General features: G+C 47.1%; 3 protein-coding genes across 3 annotated transcripts in view; 1 reads left to right on the top strand and 2 right to left on the bottom strand.

Moving 5' to 3' along the window:
* Positions 1 to 4855, top strand: part of PKIG (cAMP-dependent protein kinase inhibitor gamma) — a 30644-nt gene extending 25789 nt beyond the window's left edge. The window contains exons 3-4 of the mRNA XM_050917504.1: positions 1559 to 1740; positions 3915 to 4855. Coding sequence (XP_050773461.1) covers positions 1593 to 1740; positions 3915 to 4039 — 273 coding nt within the window. The 5' untranslated portion in view covers positions 1559 to 1592 and the 3' untranslated portion in view covers positions 4040 to 4855. The remainder of the gene's footprint in view (positions 1 to 1558; positions 1741 to 3914) is intronic.
* A 3229-nt stretch (positions 4856 to 8084) lies between these two features.
* Positions 8085 to 24173, bottom strand: part of LOC127030714 (adenosine deaminase-like) — an 88982-nt gene continuing 72893 nt past the window's right edge. Inside the window, exon 13 of the mRNA XM_050917439.1 lies at positions 8085 to 8179. The gene's annotated coding sequence lies outside the window, so the exon portion shown is untranslated. The remainder of the gene's footprint in view (positions 8180 to 24173) is intronic.
* The window catches only part of LOC127030984 (adenosine deaminase-like), an 89142-nt gene continuing 74034 nt past the window's right edge, over positions 9066 to 24173 (bottom strand). The window contains exons 7-12 of the mRNA XM_050917664.1: positions 22807 to 22931; positions 14605 to 14676; positions 14089 to 14211; positions 12001 to 12068; positions 11221 to 11350; positions 9066 to 9259 (exon numbers count right to left, since the gene is read on the bottom strand). Of these exons, the coding sequence (XP_050773621.1) occupies positions 9155 to 9259; positions 11221 to 11350; positions 12001 to 12068; positions 14089 to 14211; positions 14605 to 14676; positions 22807 to 22931 (623 nt within the window). The 3' untranslated portion in view covers positions 9066 to 9154. The remainder of the gene's footprint in view (positions 9260 to 11220; positions 11351 to 12000; positions 12069 to 14088; positions 14212 to 14604; positions 14677 to 22806; positions 22932 to 24173) is intronic.

Raw genomic sequence — 24173 nt, 5'->3', positions numbered from 1 at the left:
GCCGTTGCTTTCAGTGGCTCAGAATCAGAGACAGAAATAACTGATAGTTATGCAAATAAACCAAATAAATGCCTACTAAGCATGAACAGGACTCAAGAGTGCCGGATTTCCAAAGCAAAGGCAGAATTCCAAGTGAATTTCACAGTGAGCTCCGTGCTTAAAGACAGTGTGTCTTTTCCATGGTCTCAGAGTCTCTGAACAGGGTGTACTGTACAAACGCTGGCAAGTTACAGACAACTCAAATACAAACCACACCGGAGAAGGAGCTGGCTCACGGAGTTATTGACATGGCTGAGAAGATCTGACCATTCTAAACAGTTCACAGAAGATGATCACAGAAATAAGCCTCAGAGTTAAATGGCCCAGAAAGCTCATAGAAAGTTTGAATTTCACACCTTTAATTCCTTATCGCCAAGCAGTTTAAATGAACACTTCATTATATACATTTCAAAATGAAACTGACAAACAAATGCCAGCTGAGATCAGTATGGACTCAACGACCTAGCACTGCCCCCTCCAAGGGCCTTTCAGAGGAGACAGAAAGCAGATACCCTGACCATTTGTGGGTCCAAAGTCAGCCATGGCATACACAGGCAGAACTCCACTAGTGCAAGAGCTGAATCTGGCCCAGGATCAAAGATCCCATGATGTTTTTTAGGAACAGAGGAAAGTTAGGGACAGAGTTTGGTAACATTGGAGCTCAAGTCATTAAAATCAAACCAGTTTCCATTCCCTCTGCAGACTCAGGATGAAATCTGCTGTCCTCACATGCCTTGCTCTGACATTAGACCAAATGCTAGCAGGACTTTCTCTTTGCTGCTATCTGTTCCATAACTATCAGAGCAAACACAGCCAAGTTGGAGGTCTTCTGTTGTGTGGTGCTCACAGGCAGGTTGTTCAGGTGAAATTCACCCCCAGCATGATGACTGCTGCACCACTTCAGCCCTATAAGTGGAGCTGGGCAGACAAGGCCATGGGTGAAGCAGCCAGGTGGTGGAGGTGGGGACTCTAGACCTGTTCCACATAGACTGATGTGGGAGATAGCAGGGCAGAGGCACTGTAGTGATTTCATCCAAGGGACATCTCTGTCACAACTCATTGCAGAAGGCTCTTCCCTCCCTACAGCCTAAGAACATAGCTGGAAACAGCAAAGATAAAGCTTTTTCTGCAGAAAAGGGCGCAGCCATTTCTCATTATGATAACTCCTAAAGGAGAGGGCTAAAAAGGGAAAGTCAAGTGCCACATCTTCTTTGCTTCCAACTGCAGAGAGTGTAATAATGGCCGGACCCACCAGATGCTGATAAGAGACTGATCTCTATTGTCTGGCCCCACTCACCAGACACAGGTCAGTGTTACAAGAGATGCCCTTCAACACAACAAAGGGTGTTCTGCAAATCTAGTGGCTGATATTAGATGGGCCAAAGCAAAATTAACCAGAACTGGTTTTTTTCATGCCGCAGTTAAACTTCATGTGATCCTTTAACCTGAGGAGTTTGGAAGAGGATGTAGCGAGGTTTCTCTGATGACCTCTCACCTCAGCACTATCTCTTCCCCACAGGGATTCCTATGCATTTGGAAATGCAAGCGAAGTAATGGAGATTGAGCCCTCGTACTCTGACTTTATTTCCTGTGATCGCACTGGGCGGAGGAACGCTATCCACGACATCCAAGGAGACGCAACCTCCATCAGTATGCGGAAGCTGGCAGGTGACATAGGCGAGCTCTCCATTGAAGGAGCAGGTGAGTGTGCAAGGTGAGGAAATGCCATGGGCCCCCCTGAAACATGGCTCCCTAGGCCTAGCCTGAAAGGCCAAGATAATCAACTCCACACAAATTCAGGGGGTCAGGTGTGACCTGAAACGCTCCCAGTTGGGAAACCCAAGCACATTGAAGAGGAATGGCCTGGTCTTTCCTAGTGTCGCTGCCTTCTTATTTAATGGGCACGTCTGTCTGAACTTGGACTTCCTGTCACTGTGAGCTCCTCACAGCGAGTGTGATGGGGATTCAGGTTCTAACTCGTAATGGGTAAAACACTAACATGCTCCTGTCAAAGCTCTAGTTCAAGCACTGATGTTTCTTCTGTGGGGCATGTAATGGCAAATGGCACTGGCAGGACAAACTCACTCCCACTGTGCTTTAGAATAATAGGCTCTTTGAAAACCTAAATAGCAGTTGTGTTTCCATGATTTTTAATATTTGAATTTTTAATGTAATCTTTCCCCTGCAGCCCAAACATTGCAACCATTCTGCTGCTGCTGTCACAGTCTGCTGCTTTCACACATGCTGACCAGCTGGGTGTACTAAGGCCAGGGAGCCTAAAAGTGAAACCCACTCAGAGCAATGGGAGACTGATTAGTCTACCTGCCTGTTGTGTAAAGAGCACAAATGGTGACAGTAAACTTTGTTTTTAACATTCCTTCCATTTTTATCTCCTGAGCATTGATTTGTAACAGGGATAAAAATGTGTTTTCAAACACTTTACCCTGATAATACCCCTTTAAGCATGTTACTAGTGGATTCTACTGTGATCCAGCAGCCATAGAGCAAATATATTGGCAGCCAGCTACCAGGAGTTTCAGAAGACATCCAAAAGAACTCCCACTGCTTCCTTGTGTGACCCCGTAAGTGCAATGTCCCCCACTTAGAAAGCGATCTTTGCTCTAGCACTGCCGTAAGCATTCCAGTTACGTCATCTCAACCCCCTAAAACCCTCTTTCGCACCCAACCTCCTCCCTCTCTCTTGAATAGCCTTTTGCAGTTTGGTGCATGTTAGAGGTTGCATTCAGCAGCATACAGCCTGCTGCTTTTAGGCCAGTGGTTCTCAAACTTTGGTACTGGTGAACCCTTTCAGATAGCAAACCTCTGAGTGCAACCCCTCCCCCCCAATAAATATATAAAAATGTGTTTTTAATTTAACACCATTATAAATGCTAGATGCAAAGTGGGGTTTGGGGTGGAGGCTGACAGCTCACGGCACCCACATAATAACCTTGCAACCCTCTGAGGGTCCCGACCCCCAGTTTGAGAACTCATGTTTTAGGACCAATATCTGGCCACAGTAAAGTCAGTGGTGGCTTTGCCACTGACTTCTGTGCAATCAAGATTTAGTCATTATTGGTCACTCCTTTAAATTTGGGTACATGGCTGTGTACATAAAACACAGCTGGCTATACAAGCACAGCAGAAGTAGTTTGCTGGTGGTGGCTGGGAGTGACGGAAGGGGTATAAGCTTCAACCTAACTCGTGGCTTCTCTTTTAGTGGAAGTCTTATCAATGTTCCTTTTCATTCGTTAGAAAGGAGAAGGGCATCAGTCTCCTGTAGAGGGGACAGATGTACATCATGCTATTTTGGATCATGAAAGAGGGAGGCTAACGTTTTGGGGCACTCCATCTCCTCTTCCCAAAATGTCTTCTGGAAACAACATGCTTAACTGAAAACCATGGTAGAAGACCACTCTCATTCCCTCTAGTGAAGTTCTCAAGCTTCAGGAGGCAAGTACAGTGGGGTCAGAGCCTACAGCCTACTCCACCAACATCCAGCGAGCAAGAGACAGCCCTGGAGTGGTTCAAAATTGCTGATCCAAGTCTCTCCTTGAAAATAACCCAGAAGCTTGCAAATTCCATCCACTTCTCCAGGACCTGCTCTGGCATGAGCTTGGGCCACTAAACCCAGCATGGGGGAGTCTCAGTGCCTAAGCTCCATCCTGAGTGAGAACGTCTACACTTCTATTTTTAACTCAGTAGGGTGAGCCCCTCACGTCAAGTCAGTTGATGTGGGCTCTGAGACTTGCTGCTGCAGGTTTTCATGTGCAGTGTAGATGTACTCTAAAAGCAGTGGCGTTACAGCTGAAGTGAGTAACCTTTTGTTCTCTTAGTCGCAAGTTTAATCCCTCTTTCTTCCTTTTGGTTTACAGGAAACCAAGCTGCTGCTGCTGCTTCTGAGAAGGAACCTGAAGTGAGACTTGAGGGGCAAGATGGCAGCCCCCATCATGAGCACCACAGGAGTGGGGGGGAGGGGGGAAGGAGGAAAGAACTGTAAACACTAAATGAGAACGTTCCATCAAATTTGCTGACAACTGAGAGCCAAACCAGAACAATGAATTCTCCCTTTTAAATGCCTTTGCTGTGACCATTCTGTTCAGATACCTGTAGGAAGCTCATCAGTAAGTGGTACATCCACGAACTCTGCTCCCATCTAGAACAGCTTAGAACACCACTGCACTGGTGGTTGTCATATGACCCACTCTCAAAGTGCCTCAGTAGCAATTTTCCTCTATAGGAAATTTAAAATATACACTTCAGCCTTTACTGGATAAGGTACATTTTTTACTCTGTACATTTAGACTATTTATTTATTTCCTGTTCCCATAGATTAGAGATTTTGGTGCTTCACTTATTTCACCTTCCTTCTGTATCCAGCTTAGAGGTGAATGGATATTTAACGCTGCCTACACAGACACCTGGAGTCATGGGGATCAGCTGGGGAAGGGTGATGGCAGTTCCTGCTACACTAATATTGAACACTATTAACCTGTGCTGCTGCTTTCTGGGAATCAGAAAAGGACCAAAGCTCACAGGTGCGTGAACAAACTCTATCTGCAGGCTCAGCAGCACCACACATGGGCACCATTTGGCACTGTAGGGTTTTAAGATACTGTTAGAAGAAAGGCAGAAGAGGCTTTCTGTATGTTTTGACAGTTGACAAAATTCAGACTAAGCTCTTCCAGCTTCCATACAGCTCCAAGGTATTTATTTCTGGGAAACTTTCACACACTCTCTCTTCGGAGACATTTTTCATGGTAAAAATTGTTTGATAAACTATAAGCTTCCTGTAATAAAGAACACACAACTCTCAGATAAAGTTGAGTGGGTTTTTTTGTGCAATGATCTTTTCCCTGCCCCCCTTTTATCCCCTGAAATGTGGAATCACAAACTCATCACACTAGATCACATCTACGTTGGGAACAGAGGGCAAGGAGCTATTTCAAATGACATTAGTGCAAATATCCAGCTTCATATACTCCCAAGTGCTGGAACAACTTCCAGCTGAGAATGGACTGGAAGCCGGGCTCAGGAAACGCAAATCACTCCCAGTAGTTTGACACTGATGTAATCCTATTTGCTAGAGAGCAGATCCCCTGGCAGTGGTTATTTATTGTCTCTAGGATTTTAATTTGAACTTTGGAGCACAGGTCCTTCAGGGTTCAACCTCATATGCTCAGCATGATTGGGTTGGCTCAGGACTTGGCTGAGAGACCAACATGCTAGAGAAAATGCTGCTGGTGACGTAAAGTGTCCTTTCCGCTCAGAAGCACTGAGCCTCCCCCACAACACACACACACACACACACACACACACACACACACACACACACACACACACACACACACACACACACACCGCGAGTGTATGACCAGAATTCCATGTGCACCATGAAAGAAAGTGGAATCCGGTTAGGCTCCAGAAGAGCCCAGCTAGAATCCAATGCTGTGTTTTCTTCTCATGTCTCCCAAAGATTAATGAATGGCCCCCATGCCACCTCCAGGAATGGAACAAGCACATTGCATCCCCACACCACCCCAATCCCCCTTCCCACAAAACAGGAGTTGTAATCACTGGGCCACACTAACCCACAATGGCATTTCTCCCACTCTGTAGACTATGGCACTAGCACTAAAGCAGCTGTAAAGAGTGCGACTAGGCTGAGGCAGAAAGGGAGAGAAAAACATTCTCACATGGTGACCCAACACCAAAATCTCCTTCTTGGTGAGAGGAAAATTAGAGGAGAACTTAATGTTATGAGTTCAAATCTTATCAAACCAAACAAGGCCATAAATGAGGTCGTAACGTGCTGCCAGACAGAGCAGGAAACCTCCAAGGAGCCCAAGAAATGAGATGGCTGTGGAGCCAGGATATAGACATTTATGGCTCTGAACCTCCTAAAAACAAGGATTTGGGCAGAAGCTGCACCTGCTTTTTTTTTCTTTGACAATCCAACAACCAACTTCTCTGGATCATGCTGCCAACTTTGCTCCAAGATGGCAAGTAAGAGCCTGCTCTTGTTCCCATTGAAGTCAGCGGCAAACTAGCCACATTCACAGTGACGGCAATAAGAGCAGCGTTGGGCTTTAAATCTCCAAGTCTCCTGTTCTCTAAAGCTCTGGCTGAGTAGAATCCATGTCTCATCCTGTCTCTCACATGCTCACACGAAGGGAGCAGCCAGGCAGGGCAGAGGACAGAATAATACACATCTATAAACTCAAGCACTGCAAGGGATGGGCAAATCTTAGGTCTCTCAGCTCACAGAGTGTGCTTTCAAGTGTTATTTTTAGCCAAAATCAGCTGTTTGCAAACTACAATTGGACAGGAAAGACAGGGGGCATCAGGTTTCCCCTGTGAGTAAAAGACCCATGTCAGCTGCCACCACCAATTGTGCTGAAAGAACAAGCACATCATATTGTTCAGTAACATCCTGGCTTTCAGAGATGCTGGGCCCACAGAGCTCCCACTGACTTCAGTGGGAAGTGCAAGTGAAACTCTGATCACAGACACATAGTGGTGGAAGACCCTTGCAAAAGCAGGTCTCCAAAAGTGAGCTGACACAAGGATCTAACTGGCCACAGAGGGAACAGTTCCAAGTTCAGCTTTGCCTCACAGCTCTGATTAATTCTTCACAGCCCAGAAGGAAAAAAACACCAAACAAAACATTGTTTTTGGACTACATGCCAGAAAAATCACAGCCCAGTGGCCAGTAATAACACTGTCACTTCTGGCAGTGACGTGTCTTTCTTTGAGCACAATGGGGGAAATGATGTGTGAAATTGCAACAGCTCATATCGACAGCGCTGAGGAAGTTGTGAGCCTGCAATGTCTGAACAAGAGACACGTTTGCACTTCAAACAGGAGTCTCCTCCCACATCAGTGTAACTCCACTGACTTCGAGGGAGTTAGGCCCAAAAGTTACTGAATGACATCTGCCATGTCTACACCCAGGGCCTGATTCTGATCCAAGATGCATCCATCTATAATGGTGTAACTCCTGTGATTTCAGTGACATTATTCACAATTTGCACTTCTGCCAAATGGGAGAATAGGTTCACCCTGACCTCTGCTTCCACCCATCCCCCACGAATAGTGGGACTCCCTTCAAGCAACCAGAGCCCGTCTTGTGGCACTTAGGATAACTGCATAGATTCCACCACTGGTTGTGATTGACTGCAAAGGCCCTAGGGATATGGAGGTGAGAGGAAATTTCAAGTAACCCATAAAACTACAGTATGGAAGAATTCACGTTTCTTTTGTGTAGGTGTGATGGGGTAGAGGCTGTCTGTGTGGGGAATGGGAGAGCAGGGGAGGACTTTAGGGGATGAACCACACCGGAGCCTGTAACCTGAGCTAGGTAAGGGAGAGGAAAGGTCAACACCTTTGCCAGGGAAGGGGGAACAAAGGAAGGGAGTGGCAGGAGGGAAGCAGTTTGAGTTTGGGCTTGGGGCTGTGTGGGTGGAATTCAGGGTATCCTAGCTAGGATCCAAGCACGCTGAAAGCCCAGATGGACTCGATGGAGGGGTCCTGACTTGTGCCTGCAAGCTCTGCTGTAACCTGTGTTCCTGTTGTCCAATAAACCTTCTGTTTTACTGGCTGGCCGAGAGTCACTGTGGGTCCCAGGAAGAGGGGTGCAGGACTGGACTCCCCACACTCCGTGACAGTAGGTCCTATCAAAATAGCAGCTAGCAATGATAGTCAGTAGGTAGGTAGATGTTTTATCTTTTTTAATATTTTGGCAACATGCTATTAGATACTTATATATATATATATATATATATATATATATATATATCAGAGCCCATTATCCCCCAGGTTCTAACAATGTGGGTCACATTTGGCTAGAACTGTGGTGCAGAATTTGACAGTTTTCTTTTAGCTCTTTAAGCAGAAATTAGAAATAAAATTAAACCAGAATAACATTTCACTCAGGGTCTCCAGAATGCGAAAAGTGCCTCTACAGTCCTCCTACCCCCGATTTCTCCTGCCCAGAGCAGGGCTTACTCTGCTCAGCCTGTGGGAGAGAGGAGGCTTGCTGGTCCCTCTCCTCCACTGAGTATAGCAGCACCTCCAGGACACTGCCTCCTGTGTCCTAGTGCCCATCGTTGGCATCTTCTGTGGGTCCTGGGTCCTGTTTCTGTACAACCGGTGAGTGCCCGTGGAGGGACAGGGCAAGAGGGTTTGGGGGAAGAGGCAGTGGGGAAGGAAGAAGGATGATATAGGGTAGGGGGAAGAGAAGGATATGGGGGAGGGGGACAGTGTGGAGAAGAAAGAGGATGGATTGGGGAGAGGAAGGGGGAAGGGATGGGACTGGGAAATAGATGGGGATGACAAAGTGCCACCACCAGGGGGAGCACTGCCTTCTTGCTTCTGTAGAAATGGGGAGCATGTGCCCTCCCGACTAACCACAGCTACATGTCACCCCTTGGGAGGATGAGCATGCTCCAGGCTGCAGCATGCCCTGGCATGCCCGCAGCAGACAGCAATCGCCTGCCCATCCACTGCTGGCCATTTCCAGACTCTTTTTTTCCAATAAATACATTGGGCTACTTTTGGGCTAGTTTTAAAGTGGCTTTGGGCAAGAGGTTCTCAACCTGCCTCCCCAATCAGCCCAGAGCTGGGCCCATGTGACATCCTCAGAGCCATACAGGTAGTATTGGATGCTACAATGGTAAATAGGTTGTAGTGCAGAGAGGGACTAAGGTAGATCAGCAAGGGAACGAGAGCACCAAAAAAAATCACATAAAAATGTTGTTACCACCACCACAAAGAAAGAGGGCCTTATTTTGCTCTCATTTACACCAGGATGTAAAACCAGCATAAGCCACAATGAAATTATGCCAGAAAACTCCACCTGTACATTTGTGCATCAGAAATATAGGAAATCAGATATGTATTTAGTACGTGGATGCTGTAGGTAGGTATATATGGTGGGAACCATGGAAATACTGATTCATAGTATATGCCTCGGACTGTAAAGGTCAGCATAATAATACCAGTATTATGCGCTGGTGTCATGGCGTCTCCTCCCCCTATGCTCCCACTAAAATAAAGAGGAGTTGAGCACGCATGGGGAGAGGTGAATGCACCTTGCCGGCTGGTAGAAGCAGGATTAGGATGGGTTGTTCGGGACCATCCCGTAGGCTTCATACAGTTTACTGAGAAGCTCCTTCTTTTCTTTCTCAGGCAGGAAGCTGGACTGAGCTGCATTGCTGTTCTGGGAGGGGGGAAAAAACAGACTGATCTAGCTGGGTAATACCCACACGTGTGAGTGTGGGGTTGTGCGTGCACACATCTTTGTGCATCAGTGAGTGTGAGCTAGTGAGTGAGTTGGTGTAAGTCAAATAAGCACTTTTGTTAGCACTGCTACTCTTGAGTTCTTTTCAGCAGCCTCAGTTTTCAAAGGAACCGGTTCCTACCTAGTGTTTGGAAGGGGCTTAAAAAAATGCAAGAGATAAACAATGTGTCATAAATTCCTTTATCAGGTTCCAGGATGTGCAGTTCAGGGGCCTGATCCAAAGCCTATTAAAGTCAAGGGAAAGACTCTCATTGACGTCAATGAGCTTTGGATCAGGCCCTGACTGATATGCTGCTGTTGTAACAAAGTTCACTACTGGCTTCCCTTAACAATTTACAGAAATGTCTCTCTCCCTAATTTATAAGCTTCTTTTCATTAAACAGAAAGGAACGGCTCGTCTTCTGCATGAGCCTGCAGCAAAACTGCCCATGGATTTAACGGTATAAAGATCAGAGCTTTCTACAGCTGGAAGAAAGGACTAAAGCATAAATCTACTCTCCAGGAAGACAGACTCTTGCTCCTTAAATGAGGCCCCTGATTCAGGCCCAGCGCTTTCTTCTGCAAAGCTGCATTCTGCAAATTCAGCTCCAACAAACAGAAAGGAAATCAGCTGGTTTCCAAGATATGGTAGGATGCATGAATGCCTGGACACTACACATCTCCTTTCAACCCAATGCACCTCTAATGGGGAAACAAGAAAGCATCAGAAGTTACCCACAAACAAGTGAAACTCTATCAGACTATTTTTCTGTCCCTTTATTTTAGGTACAAGGCATATGAAAAACAGAATTATTAAGATTTTCAGGACACCACACATGTCAATCTGCACGCAAAAATGTAATGACGGACACGTGACCCTATAAGTAATGGCAAAAGGAAACAGCCACTTTGTAGTCAGTTGGTTTGCAGATCAGTTACACTGGGCTAACTGCACGCTCCTGTTGAAAACTGCTGTTATGCCCCACATTATTCAGCTTTTTCTCCCCAGAGTTTTTACTGCACTGAACTCTCTTCCGCAGGGCCGGCTTTAAGGCGATTCCCCTGATTCTCGGGAACTGGGCCCCGCATCTAAGAGGGCACTGCACCCTCCACTGAAGTGCTGCCAGAAACAGCAGCAACTGATACAGCTGCCGCTGAATTGCCACTGCTATCTTCGGCGGCAGCTCAATTGCTTCCGCTGTCTTCAGCAGCATTTCGCGGGCAGCTCTTTTGAATCGGGTCCCACACGTCCTAAAGCCAGCCCTGTCCTCCGGTTTCATGTTTAAAAATGAGATTTATCTCAGAAATGATGGATCACGTTAGCCTCCAACACGCAGCTTTGCACAGAACATCCCATGACAACCAGGGCCAGTGCAACCATTTAGGCACCCTAGGCGGTTGCCTAGGGCACTAGGATTTGGGAGGCGGCATTTTCTTCGGCAGCAACCGGATCTTCGGCCGCCCCAGTCGCTGCCGGCATTTAGGCGGAGGGAGCTGGGGCAGGGGGGCGCGGGGAGGGCCGGCTGCAGCAAGTGGGGGAGGGCGGCACTCAAGGGAACTCCCTGCCCCAGCTCACCCCTGCCCCGCCTCCTCCCCGAGCACGCCAGGGCTGCTTCACTTCTCCCACCTCCCAGGCTTTCAGCGCCTAAACTGATTGCTTGGGGAGGAGGCGGGGCAGGGGTGAGCTGGGGCGGGGGGGCGCCTCAGGGCGGAGGTGGGGTGAGGAGCTGCCGTGGGGGGGCACCTCAGGGCGGAGGTGGGGTGAGGAGCTGCCGAGGGGGGGAGCCTCAGGGCAAAGGGGGGAGTGCCTCAGGGTAGGGGCTCGGGGACAGGGGGGGCACAAGGTGGAAGTTTCACCTAGGGCGCGAAACATCCTTGCACCGGCCCTGACGACAACTTACCACTCTCTTGAACTCCTCTTCAGTGAAGTCCAGGAACTGCTTAGCTATTCTGTAATCAGTCTCAATTGTAGAGTTCAAAATGAGCGGGCCATCAGAGTTCAGGGAGTAATTAGCTTTATCATTCATAAACCTAGGAAAACAATTTTAAGAGGGACAAATATTAGAGTTTGCATAGTTTGTGTTTTTCCAAGTGTAAAATACACTGAAAAAACCCCACAGCTTTCACCCAGTTTGGCTACTTTGTATCCAGCTAGATAGATAAATTCCTACCAAAGCTGTAGTCTGCATTGCAAAATTTCACGTTGCTGTTCACCACCCTACCTTTTAAATGCAACAACAAACCGTTTGTTGGACAGACGTTCAAAGTGTCTGGTCCTATTACCCACTCCAGAGCCCACAGCAATGCACTGCAATCCGGGGCTTAGCCTCCTGTCTGCTCAGAGCAGGGGCCTGACACAGGTAGAAAGCTCTCTTGAAGGATAAAAATCTATCAGCATATTTGTTACAGCTCCTCTGAACTGGTCCCTTAGCCAATGCACAATAGGCTGACAAATGGTTAGAACTTGCTTCTCATGTAGGGTGACCAGATGTCCTGATTTTATAGGGACAGTCCCAATTTTTGGGTCTTTTTCTTATATAGGCTCCTATTACCCCCCATCCATGTCCTGATTTTTCACATTTGCTGTCTGGTCACCCTATTCTCATGTGAAGCAATAAGGCTGCTATACGTAAGCGAAGCCTGAGTTAATTACTTGAAAATAATATATTTAAATGTCTTACTGAATTACTGGGTGTTTCCTAAAGTCTGGACCACACGCCCCGGTGAGGACACTGCACAAAAGACAGGTCTATATGTGTAGGGGGGAAAGAAAGGCAGAGTCAGTCTCTTCCATAATAACGCTGCACAGAGAGACAAGTTCTGAAGCTCTCCAGGCAGGGGCTGGGCCTGAAAAGCATCAGGAAGATTTACAGCTCTGTGCAAACAATAATGATCATCAAATCCCAGCCTTTGCAATGAGCATTTACTCCCATGCTAGCTGGATATAAACATTTTTGAACGCTTTTTCTTTTTTTGCTATGTGTTTCTGCCCATGTACAGAATCCCCTTGTCATTCCCACCTCATCCCACTCCAGTCATTCTGGTAGAACCCCCATCGGAGGGAGCAGTGACCTGTGATATTGCCATGTGTAAATGAAACCTTGTCTAGGAAAGTGACTACAGCCATCTGCTCAGGATGGTTCTATTGGTTACTTTACACTAAATACTCCTGGGAGAATTCTGCACCACTGCGCAATGCAGAATTTGCACAGAAATTAATGTTGTGCGTGCAGAATTTCCTTCCCTGTGCCCGCCCCACCCCCGCATAGAAATGAGTTGCAGAGCTGCCGGCCACCACTAGGGGCTGCTGGACTTGGCAGAGCCCAGCTCACAAATAGAAGACACTGCTGGAGAGAGCAGGAGGGAGCTGGAGGGTTTCCCACAGCTGCAGTTCTCAGCAGGACCCAAAGGAAGGAGGCAGCGTACAGAATCAGATGGTTTCTCCCTCTGGATCCCTGGGCTCTGAGGGGTAGGGGATGTGGCTGGGCTATGGGGCGGAGGGGATGCAGGTGACTGCACTAAGGGGGCCTTGCAGCTTGGCTCTGGGGGGACACCCCAGGACTGGGCTCTGCGGGCAAAGGGGCAGAGAAACAGGAACTGGGTTGTTGTAGGGGTTTCTTTAATTCTCTGCTCCACAAGGAATTTTTGTGTTGTCTATATTGTTACAGACATACATGCTGACAGGTATTTTGAAATAAATAACTAAAACAATTGAAATTGACATGATTATACAGTGTTATTTTGACAAATATAGCCCAGAGCCCCAGGCCCTTTAAACTGACGCCGGAGCCCCGGGCGGCGCGGGCCGGGCAGCACTGAAGGTCTCGCTGGGGAAGTCTGGCCCAGCCCCACTCCTTCCGCTTGAGGCCCTGCCCCTTCTGGGGGCCCACAGCCACCCACGCCCCACCTTGCCCAGAAGCCCAGCTGCCCTGCATACTCAGTAAGTCTGTTAAGTTACTTTTACCCCTGCCCAACACTCTGCCCCAGCCTGGTGCCCCCTCCTGCACCCAAACTCCCTCCCAGAAAGAAACTAATGTAACACCCTACTTCTTACCTTAGAACAGCTATTTTGAATTAACTTAACTATATTCTACATGCTTTAAGACTGAAATGTAACCACAGAACGGCTTTATGTTAATTACAAGGCAAGTTTAGTATAGCGTTAATAGCCTTGATGCCATAATTGTGATAATTTTGTTTTAAATTAGGAAAAAGACTTGTATACAGGGGCCCCACAAAATCTAATAGCCCCAGGCAGGCCCACAGGAGAGTTAATCCATCCTGGTGACTCCTGTGAGCCTAACACCATGGCCACTCACCCTCTGCCTGGGAAGGGATAAAGGCATCTCTCTACTCAGAGAGCCAGCACTGCTCCAAGCATCAGCTGAAGATGGACTAGATAATACAGGCTCCCTTTCCCCCAGGCTGAGCATGACATGACCTCTGGCATTCAGCACAGAGAGGGATCCCAATTTGTATGCCCTTGGTGACATCACATTTCTGCTCAACAGCCCAGTTAGCCAAATACTAGAGCCTTGTATGTCTGGTTTCCACCAAGAGCCTCAGATAAATTCAAACTCTGGTGTTGCGGGCAGATTTCACTCTACATGCTGTCAGCACTTGGACTCCAGGAGGCAGCAATTTCACCCCTAGATTAAAGTCATTTATGTCCATGCTCTGTATCCAAAGCGCTGACTTGTCATGCAACTCAAACGAGGGCTGATCTCTCACTGTCAGTCAGAACAAGGTGATGGTTACACAACTGCCACCCCTGCAGAATTAGTCATTATCTCAAAATGCATCTTCCTTCTCAACAGCTCCCTATAAAGGGCTGGGTCTTCCAGGACATGGTAGCCGTGGCCGATCCGTTCTGTCTTCAGGACATTGATTGCCTGTAGAGAACAGAAAACATGTAAAGTCTCTCTTAGCTCTGTGCAAGGGTTTGGCTCCTGCTACCCAGATGATCAGGCAGGCTCACAGGAGTTCGTGAGCCCTCCAAACCCCATACCAAGACTCCAATCCACTCCTGCACGCATGACATGGGGGCCCAGCTCCTAGGAGAGCCTGCTCCTTCCGAGCACTATATGAGGCTCGATCTCTGGCTCCCTCTTTGCATGATACACAGATTCTGCTCCCTTAGAGCAATGGGGGGATTTGGCTCTCAGGGGCTACTGAGTGCTGGGCCAGGATTTGGCCCTAGCTACCTTTGTTCCCTGCAATACAATACAGAGTATTTCGCCGCTCTGCTGTAACTTATTCCACGGCCCTGCCCTGGGGTTTCTTACCTCCTTGATGACAGACGGTGGCCCAGCCTCCCCAGCATGGACAGTGCAATGAATGCCACATCTTTCAGCTTCCTGGAAAAACCCACATGAAGCAAAGAGTGAAAATGCTGTGGAGGGTTTGGGGCGGCACAGAGACAAGGGCAGGAGGGAGAGATGAGAACAAATTATCAGGGCAGCAGCCCCACCATCAACTACTCTCTGCCTTCAAGACAGAGCGAATGCTTTCAACTGACCATTAGGCTGAGAGCTCTAGAGCAGCCAACTGCTCCAATCCCAGGAGTAACGACTGTGGAGCAACACAATCAAAACAAGAAGAAAATCAATTACCAATCTCAGACAGCATAGGAGCTGGGTAGGTGAGTGTCTGGGAAGCCCAGCCAGGACTAGGCAATGAAAGCATTCAAAGGCTGGCAGCTATTCATAGCCCACATGCAGCGAGTTTGGTGAGTCTCAGTCCAGTCCCTGGTGTCCACATCACACAAACAGCCCCACAACTACAATACAACTGTCCTTCTTGCTGGCAGTCTCAGCAGACAGGCCAAGGACTAACTGAGCCATGGAGACCAACCTGTCCTCTCCTCCCCTTGAGGCATGCTGGCTGAGGTGACAGGGAAGGGGGGAAGCTCCCACTGCTGTGGCTTGTGCAGTACCTGTTCTAGAGAGGAGGGCCTGCTGTCTCAGAAGCTCTTAGCTTGGCACCTTTCCTCAGTCTCACTCACACACACACAGGTTGCTGTAGCTGTTTTTTATTTCTGAATTTTTCACATGCTTTGTCAATTTTCTACTTTGTTTGCAGCTACTGCATATCCAGGCTTCACTCTGAACTACTGAATAATACACGGCTCCGCTTGGTATGTTAATAAGAAAAGCCCTAGACATGTCTACCTGAAATTAAATCGAGACTCCTTCTGTCTGCAGTGATAGCTCTGTTTTAACACATACTTGTCATATGTCCTGCACAGAACAGGGACTCAGACCGTTACCCAGAAGGCTGACCATTCAGTCAGGACTACGCTTACCCTCCCTTCCCTTCACACTGGCCTTTCACTTGTGTCAGAAACTGTTAATTTGAGGAGTTCCGAGGATGAACAGATTAATCCAACTCCCCCTCCCCCAATATCTATGGAATGACTCCAGTGGGTTTTGGATTGGGCTCTGAACTATCAGAGCTCCTCCTACTGATCCCTATGTTTGATTAAGTAAGAGTCAATGAGAGTTTTGCCATTGACTTCAATGAAGCATGACAGGGCCTTCAGGTTAGGGCTCTGAGCAATGTGTTTCAGAGAACCCAGAGTCAACAATTTAAGGGTATGTCTACACTATGAAATTACTCAAATTTTACAGAAGTAGATTTTTGGGAACAGACTGTATAAAGTCGAGTGCATGCATCCACACTAAGCACATTAATTCGGCAGTGTGTGTCCATAGTACCGTGGCAAGTGTCGACATTAAGAGCGGTGCACTGTGGTAGCTATCCCACAGTTCTTGCACTGCTCGCTGCCCAATGGAATTCTGGGTTGAACTCCCAATGCCTGATGGGGCCAAAAATTTGTCACGGGTGGTTATGGGTAAATGTTATCAATCAACCCTCCCTCTGTGAAAGCAATGGCAGACAATCATTTCGCGCCCTTTTCCCTGGATTGCCTGAGCAGACGCCATAGCACAGCAAGCATGGAGCCTGTTCAGCTCACCGCAGCAGTTATGAGCATTGTAAACACCTCGCGCATTATCATCCAGTTTATGCAGAAACAGAAGCTAAAAAAATAGGCGAGGAGACGACGGCAGCGCAGTGACGAGAGTGATGAGGACATGGACACAGACTTCTCTCAAAGCACCGAGCTGCTGCTATCAAAGGTACTGACTCTGGGAAATGTGCAGGTCGTAGTAGATGGCTTTGCTGCAATGGGAGTCCCTAAACTGTGGTGGAGCAATAGACGGAACCCATATCCCTATCTTGGACTGGACCACCAAAGCAGCCAGTACATAAACCGCAAGGGGTACTTTTCAATGGTGCTGCAAGCACTGGTGGATCACAAGGGACGCTTCAGCAACGTCAACGTGAGATGGCCGGGAAAGGTTCATGACACTTTTGTCTTCAGGAACTCTGGTCTGTTTAAACGGCTACAAGAAGGGATTTACTTCCCAGACCAGAAAATAACTGTTGGGGATGTTGACATGCCTATAGTTATCCTTGGGATCCAGCCTACCCCTTAATGCCCAGGCTCATGAAACCGTACACAGGCAGCCTGGACAGTAGTAAGGAGCTGTTCAACTATAGGCTGAGCAAGTGCAAAATGGTGGTAGAATGTACATTTGGACGTTTGAAGGGTCGCTGGCGCAGTTTACTGACTCGCTCAGACCTCAGCTAAACCAATATCCCCATTGTTATTGCTGCTTTCTGTTTGCTCCACAATTTCAGAGAGTAAGGAGAAGACGTTTATGGCGGGGTGGGAGGTTAAGGCAAATTGCCTGGCCGCTGATTATGCGCAGCCAGACACCAGGGCAATTAGAAGAGCACATCAGGAAGTGCTGAACATCAGAGAAGCTTTGAAAACCAGTTTCTTGACTGGCCAGGGTACCGTGTGACAGTTCTATTTGTTTCTCCTTGATGAAAACCCATCCCTTTAGTTAACTCTAATTCCCTGTAAGGCAACCGCCCTCTCTACTTCGATCACAGCTTGGAAATAAAGTCACTATCATTTAAAATCCATGTATTCTTTATTAAATTGATTATAAAAATAGGGAGATAACTCATAAGGTAGCCCGGGTGGGGTGTGGGAGAAGGAAAGGAAAAGGCCACTTCAATACTTGTTGAATGACAGCCTTCTGTCCACTGGGATGGAGTGGTTGCGTGCCCGGAGCCTCTCCTCCCTACCCTGCTTTCTTGGGCATCTGGGTGAGGAGGCGGCTATGGACCTTGAGGAAGAGGGAGGGCGGCTAAACAGGAGCTACAGCGGCAGTCTCTCCAGCTGACATTCCTAAACCTCCACAAGACGCCGGATCATGTCCATTTGTACCCGTAGTAGCCCCCACATTGCATCCTGCCTTCTCTGATCTTCCTCCTGCCACCTCTCCTCACGTTCACTGGCAGCTTTCCTGTCCTGTGCTATTGTGTCCCTCCACACTTTCTGCTGAGCTCTTTCAGTGTGGGACGGCTGCATGAGCTCAGAGAACATTTCATCGCGCATGCGGTTTTTTTACCACCTTATCGGAGATAGCCTTTGGGACGGAGGAGGGAGGCTTGAAACATTTGCAGCTGCGGGAGGAAAAAAAGGGAGAGAAGTATTTTAAAAGAGACATTTTACAGAACAATGGGTATACTCTTTCACAGTGAACATAGCGCATGTGATTTCAGTACAAGGTCATTTTCTGCATCTTATATTGAGTGCCCGCGGCTTTGGTGTTAGAGATTAAACATGCCGGGCAACAGAATTCAGCTTGCAGGAGGCCATGATAAGCTATAGGCTTTCGGCTTCTTCAACCTTCGTAACAGAAGTGCCCTCCTTTCCCATACCAAGCAAAGCCTGTTGAGTTGTCCATTTAGGGCTGCAGTTTTCATGTTAACGTGCAGCAGCAAAAACCAGACTAACCCCCACCCCCCAATCCGCTTTGACCCTCCCCCCACTGCACCACGTATCTGGTATCAGGGAAGTTCCCTGCTAGCCAAACATGAACAGCACAGCATGAAGCCCCCTCCTCATCCTCTTCTCTGCAATGATCGCTTCAACCCTTCCCCAACCGCGTGGCTGGTATCAGGGAAGATCCCTGCTAGCCAAACACGAACAGCTCAGCTCCAATGCCCTCCCCCCACACACTGCTTGGCTAACTGCGGGGAGGATTTCTTTTCAGCCACAGGCAAACAGCCCATTAGGAACGGCCACCTATGAATGTCCCCTTAATTTAATTCCCGTATTTCAACCAGGTTACCATGAATGATATCACTCTCCTGAGGATAACACAAAGAGATAAAGAACAGATGTTGCTTGAATGGCAGCAAACACCGAGACCATACGCTGCCAGGCTTTGTCATGCAATGATACCAGATTACTTGCTACTAGCATGGCGTGGTCAAGTGTCCTACCATGGAGGATGGAATAAGGCTGTTCTCCCCAGAAACCTTCTGGAAAGGCTTTTGGAGTACCTCCAGGAGAGCGTCATGGAGATGTCTCTGGAGGATTTCTGCTCCATCCCCAGACACGTTAGCACTTTTCCAGTAGCTGTACTGGCCGCGAATGCATCCCAACTCCTCAGGGCAAATTAATCATTAAAAACACTTGCTTTTAAACCATGTTTTATATTTACTAAGGTACACTCACCAGAGCTCCCTTCTACGGTTTCATGGTCCGGGATACCGCCTTGGGAGGGTATTTCAGTCAGGGTGAGAAAAAGATCCTGGCTGTCAGGGAGAACGATGTGCTGTGTGCTCTCCTCAAACTCCTCCTCCTCCTCATCTCCTGCATCTGCAAAATCCTCAGGCATGGCAACTGAGAGTACCCCATCATCAGAGTCCACGACAGGGGTGGGTAGTGGTGGTAGCCCCCCCTAGAATTGCCTGCAGCTCAGTGTAGAAGCGGCATGTCTGCGGCTCTGTCCCAGAGCATCCGTTTGATTCTTTGGCTTTCTGGTACGCTCGTCTCAGCTCCTTAAGTTTCACGCAACACTGTGTTGAGTCCCTGTTGTGGCTTCTGTCCATCATGGCCTTGGAGATTTTTTCAAATGTTTTGGCATTCCATCTTTTGGAATGGAGTTCTGATAGCACGGATTCATCTCCCCATACAGCGATCATATCCAGTACCTCCCGTACGGTCCATGCTGGAGCTCTTTTTCGATTCTGGGACTGCATGGTCTCCTGTGCTGATGAGCTCTGGTCACCTGTGCTGATCAGCTCTCCACACTGGGCAAACAGGAAATGAAATTCAAAAGTTTGCGGGGCTTTTCCTGTTTACCTGGCCACTGCATCCGAGTTCAGATTGCTGTCCAGAGCGGTCACAATGGTACACTGTGGCATAGCTCCCAGAGGCCAATACCATCAAATTGCGTCCACACTAACCCAAATTCGAACCGGTAATGTAGATTTCAGTGCTACTCTCCTCGTCTGGGAGGAGTATAGAAATTGATTTTAAGAGCCCTCTTTGTCGACAAAAATGGCTTTGTTGTGTTCAATTTAACGTTGCTAAATTCGACCTAAACTCGTAGTGTAGACCAGGCCTAAGACAAAGATTCCATGCTCAAGCAAAACTCCTGCTGAAGTCTATGGGAGCCTTGACTGTGTCAGGACTGCAGTTGGTGACTCTGAAGAGGTATTAAAGATAAAGAACATTTTGTTTTAAACACTATTTTGTTTCCAAAGTGTGTTAAATGCACAGGCCAGCTCTCAGGGCAATGACACCCAGAGCGAGTCTCCCTGTCTGCCCAATTCCCATCATTTTGGCAGCTCCCTTACCAAGGTCACGTGCATGAAGCAAATTAACCTGATCTGCAGCTCGCAGGAGGATTTTTCAGAGAAAACAACTATGTTTATCTCCTCTAACGACTGTGATCAAAGAGTGGCATGGTCTGAGACTCAGGGGTGGCGTACTGCACAGAGACAATTGCAGAGACAACTGCTGCTTTCCAAGATTCTACCTCCAACTCCATAAGGCGCCTTCCATTTCATCAGTTCTAGTTACTTGCTCTTTCATTAAGAGACAGTGTGTCTGCTCGCTTTTATTGTTCATTTACGTATCCCCCTTTGGTGCGCTATGCAGATTAGAAAACAGCAAGATGGGCAGAGATTTCTGTGGGCGTCGGGGTGTGCACTGGGGAGGAGGGAAGCCAGGAATATCTCCCCCACCTCCACTCTCAGGGTATGTCTACACCGCAATCACAGGTGCGACTGGAGCTCAGGCAGACACATAGGCGCTAGATTTAATCTAGCTAGCTCTGGTTCCAGGGCGGTGAAGCTGCAGCAGCACATGCTACAGTGTGGGGTAGCTGCCCAAGAATGACACAGGGTTACAGGAGGTCTCTAAAGTCCACACCAAAGCATGCGCTCTCACACCTTCACTGCTCCACGATCTGAGATAGCTGGATTAAAGCTTAGTTCAAATATGTCTACATGAGCTGCAATCACACAGCCCCCCGATTGCTGTAAAGACATCCCTTCCAAACAGCCTCCTCTGGCTCTAAATAACCCAGAACTTCCCAACCAAGGAGACTGTCCATTCCTCTCTGCATGCTTCTTTGGTTTATAACATCACTTACCTAGGACATTAGCACCAGCTAATTATCTAAAGTCACAGCTTTAAGATCTTTACATGGCTTCCCCCCCATTATCTCCCCACGACCTACTACAGGCGATTCACAAACAGAACTCTCCCTACTATTCCCAACTGTAGTGATACTCATTGACTCCTGCCAGACAGAGTTTAAACAGCAACACAACTGAAAACTGGCAACACCGGTCCAAGGACAGACATCTGATCCCTTCACCATAAGCCTCTCATTTCATAAGTCATATTACTCATACTGCTGTTGCAGTATGAAGCTCCAGTGTGAGGGCAATTTAGAAAAGGAGCACTCTACTTTCATGCCTGGTTGAGAAAGCCTGACAAATTGGAACTTTTGTTCCTTTCGTGTTTCTCTGAGTCTGAATGAGAAGCTGACTTTCAGACAAGAACAATTCAGATCCTTCGGTTTGAGAAATGTGGACTTTGAGACCTCACGCATAGCAAGCTAGATATTAATCAATGAACTGTTATTTTCCATCCTGTTTTATCAGCCTTTAAACTACCTCGATGTAACATGATAAGGAACTAATTGATTCATCTTATATAAAGCAGATAAAACAACAATTGCATGAGATGAAGGTACGGCTGCTTGATTAGTGCTCATGACAAGGAACTTCAGCATATTAGAAAGGAAAAGAAACTGCTACATAAGTAATATCTTATCAACAAGTGGTTAATTGAAAGATGATAGCAAGTGAGAAACTGCATGGATTTAAAAAATGGCTTTGGGTATTTAGGCAAGGAGACACCAATTGTGAAAGTACACGTGCTCAAGGCCATGCAAAACAAAGTACATTTCTTCCAAACTCACACCCTCAAGTTTCTGCCTTGGCATTAGGACATTTATAATGATTTCCACGACAACCACAGATGGTAGCTGAACTATTACCTATAACAATATACCCCTGAGATATCCCTGATTTTACCTCAACCAATCACCTGACACCCAAACTATTTTTAAATCAGGTGTCCTCTCAGGCTGTGTTCCTGAGGCCCTTCAGCTCCCACTGATCTATGCCAATCATGTAACTCAGTGGTCTGAAATGCGGCGGGGCATCTATGTGCGCCCGCGTACTGGCCAGCAGACGAGCATCTGCCGAAATGCTGCCGAGAAGCATCCAGCGGCGTTGCTGCCGAAATGCCGTTGATTTTCGGTGGCATTTCAGTGATGACACCTATTGACGTTGCCTTCTTGGCAGCATTTCGATGGATGCTCGTCCGCCAGCCCTGGTCCTCGGTGGCTCATCAACCAGTGCCTGCCAGACGAAAAAGGTTGGGGACCACTGATGTAACTTCTTAAAATACAATAATCACTAGAGTCCTAAAATCCTTATATACAGATGGGAGATATTTGCAGGGGGCTTCTTTTTTAAGCTACAGTAAAGTAACACAGTCTAGTTAAAAAGAAAAGCTCTCTCTTCTAATACCATCATCTTAGTTTATTACAATGGAAAAAACTTTGAACATATGTTTACACTGTTTATCTGATTGATTTAGTTTCTGCATTTTACTCAGCTGGAGACAGTGAAGAGGGACTAGCCAGCTTCATCTTTGGTATTGAGTTCTGATACTGCAAAGCAACATAAGCAGGCAGCCCAATGCAGTCACTGGAGCAGTCACACAGATCTGAATGCAGGATCATTTTACCATCAATTTCACTTTGTGGTTCTGTGCACTAGCCCAGTGCTGCAGGACCAAGATTGTAAATGTATCAGGAACACATTTAAATAAATACATCTCTTTATATTTAAATCATGTATATACTCTACAATTAATTTAAAAATCAAATTCAAAGTAATATTTCTGATATGCCAATAAAACATGTCTAGTAATTTTAAGACATGATTTTTAAGTCCTACAGGCCATTTTCGGTCTGAACTACTTGCCAGAAAGAATTTGATGCAAGATTTTTCGAGAAGCTCATTGAACAAACCTCATAAGCCTTCCTATGCTCTGGGAAGGTCTCAGACACCAACAACTCATCCCCAGCCAGGTCTATAGCTACCACCGTATTGTTCTGGTATTTCTTACACAGCTCCACCACCTCCAGTGACCAGCCTGGAAAGAAGAGCAGCAGGATTCAGGAAAAACCTTCCACCAGGGTCAACCCTGAGCTCTTGTCCAAACCAATGTGGTTGTTCACCTGGCACTGGACACTATTGGAAGACAGGATTTGGGGCTGGATGGACCATTGGTCCAACCCAGTATGGCCGTTATGTTTTTATGAATAGAAAAATTAAGTTCATTTCCAGGATTTCTCCCAAGTTTGAAGCCCTCTAAAAAGCAACAAAATCCTAGAGCCAGGTTTATAGACCAGAGCCAGAGAGAAAGAGCCCCACCAACAAGCAAGCTCACTGCCTGTAAAGCTGGTAGGCATGACAGGTTTTAGCCCTGGTTATTAGGCCTTCCAAGCGGGAGCCCTTCATTATCATTACAGCCCTTGATGAGAGCAAAACTCCATGAGTCAGGTACATGCATTCTAAAGTGCAAAGTCACAGTGTAATATAATCTACTGGGGCTCTCAGCTGCAAACTGCTGCTTTTTCATTATTACAGGTCAAACAAAAGGGTGGGCAGAGGCTGGGGTGGCAGAGAGATGCTGTTTAAAACGGAAGGGTCATGCACTTGATGGATCTACACCCATGCTATCATCATCTGGAGTCATGCTCTGGGCGTTAAGTGCAATGGCAGAAACATAATAATCCTAAGAGTTAGCTGCTATTGCACTCTTTTCATCTACAGATCCCATAGCGTTAATTCTAAAAGAGGGTAAAAGTATTATTCCTGTTTTACCAATGAGGTACAGAGGAGTGAAGTGATTTGCCCAAGATCACAGAGCAGGTCAGGACAAAAACCAGGATTAGAACCCAGTTCTCCCGATCCCCAGTTGGGTGTGCTAGTTATTTATGTAGTGAGGTTTGTACTAACCATGCAAACAAGCACCCATCCCAAACCCTAGGCACCATTTACAAATCCTTAGAAGAACGATCCATACATTGCATGCTAGTTTTCAACTCAGTGAGGACATTAACCTGGCAACAACATGAACATAAAAATAAAAAATTAACCTGACTAAACATCCCTCCTATACGCAGCTGGGAAGACCAAGACCTATATAAAAACAAGACAGCATTTAGCTGGGCACAGAGCAATCATTGCTCAGAGCAGCAGGGACATTCTGTCTTTTAAATATGTAGAGAAAACGCTACTTTCCATACAAAGGGGCAGCATAAGAAAAAGCATCAAGGGACAGGATTCTATTCCCAAGGCCACATTTGACTATGGATAGGGGTGAGGAAGG

The sequence above is a fragment of the Gopherus flavomarginatus genome, chromosome 11, assembly GCF_025201925.1.
Source record: "Gopherus flavomarginatus isolate rGopFla2 chromosome 11, rGopFla2.mat.asm, whole genome shotgun sequence".
NCBI classification, from domain to species: domain Eukaryota; kingdom Metazoa; phylum Chordata; order Testudines; family Testudinidae; genus Gopherus; species Gopherus flavomarginatus.
The sequence above is the reverse complement of the archived record's forward strand: the minus strand, read 5'-3'. Positions and strand labels throughout refer to the sequence as shown.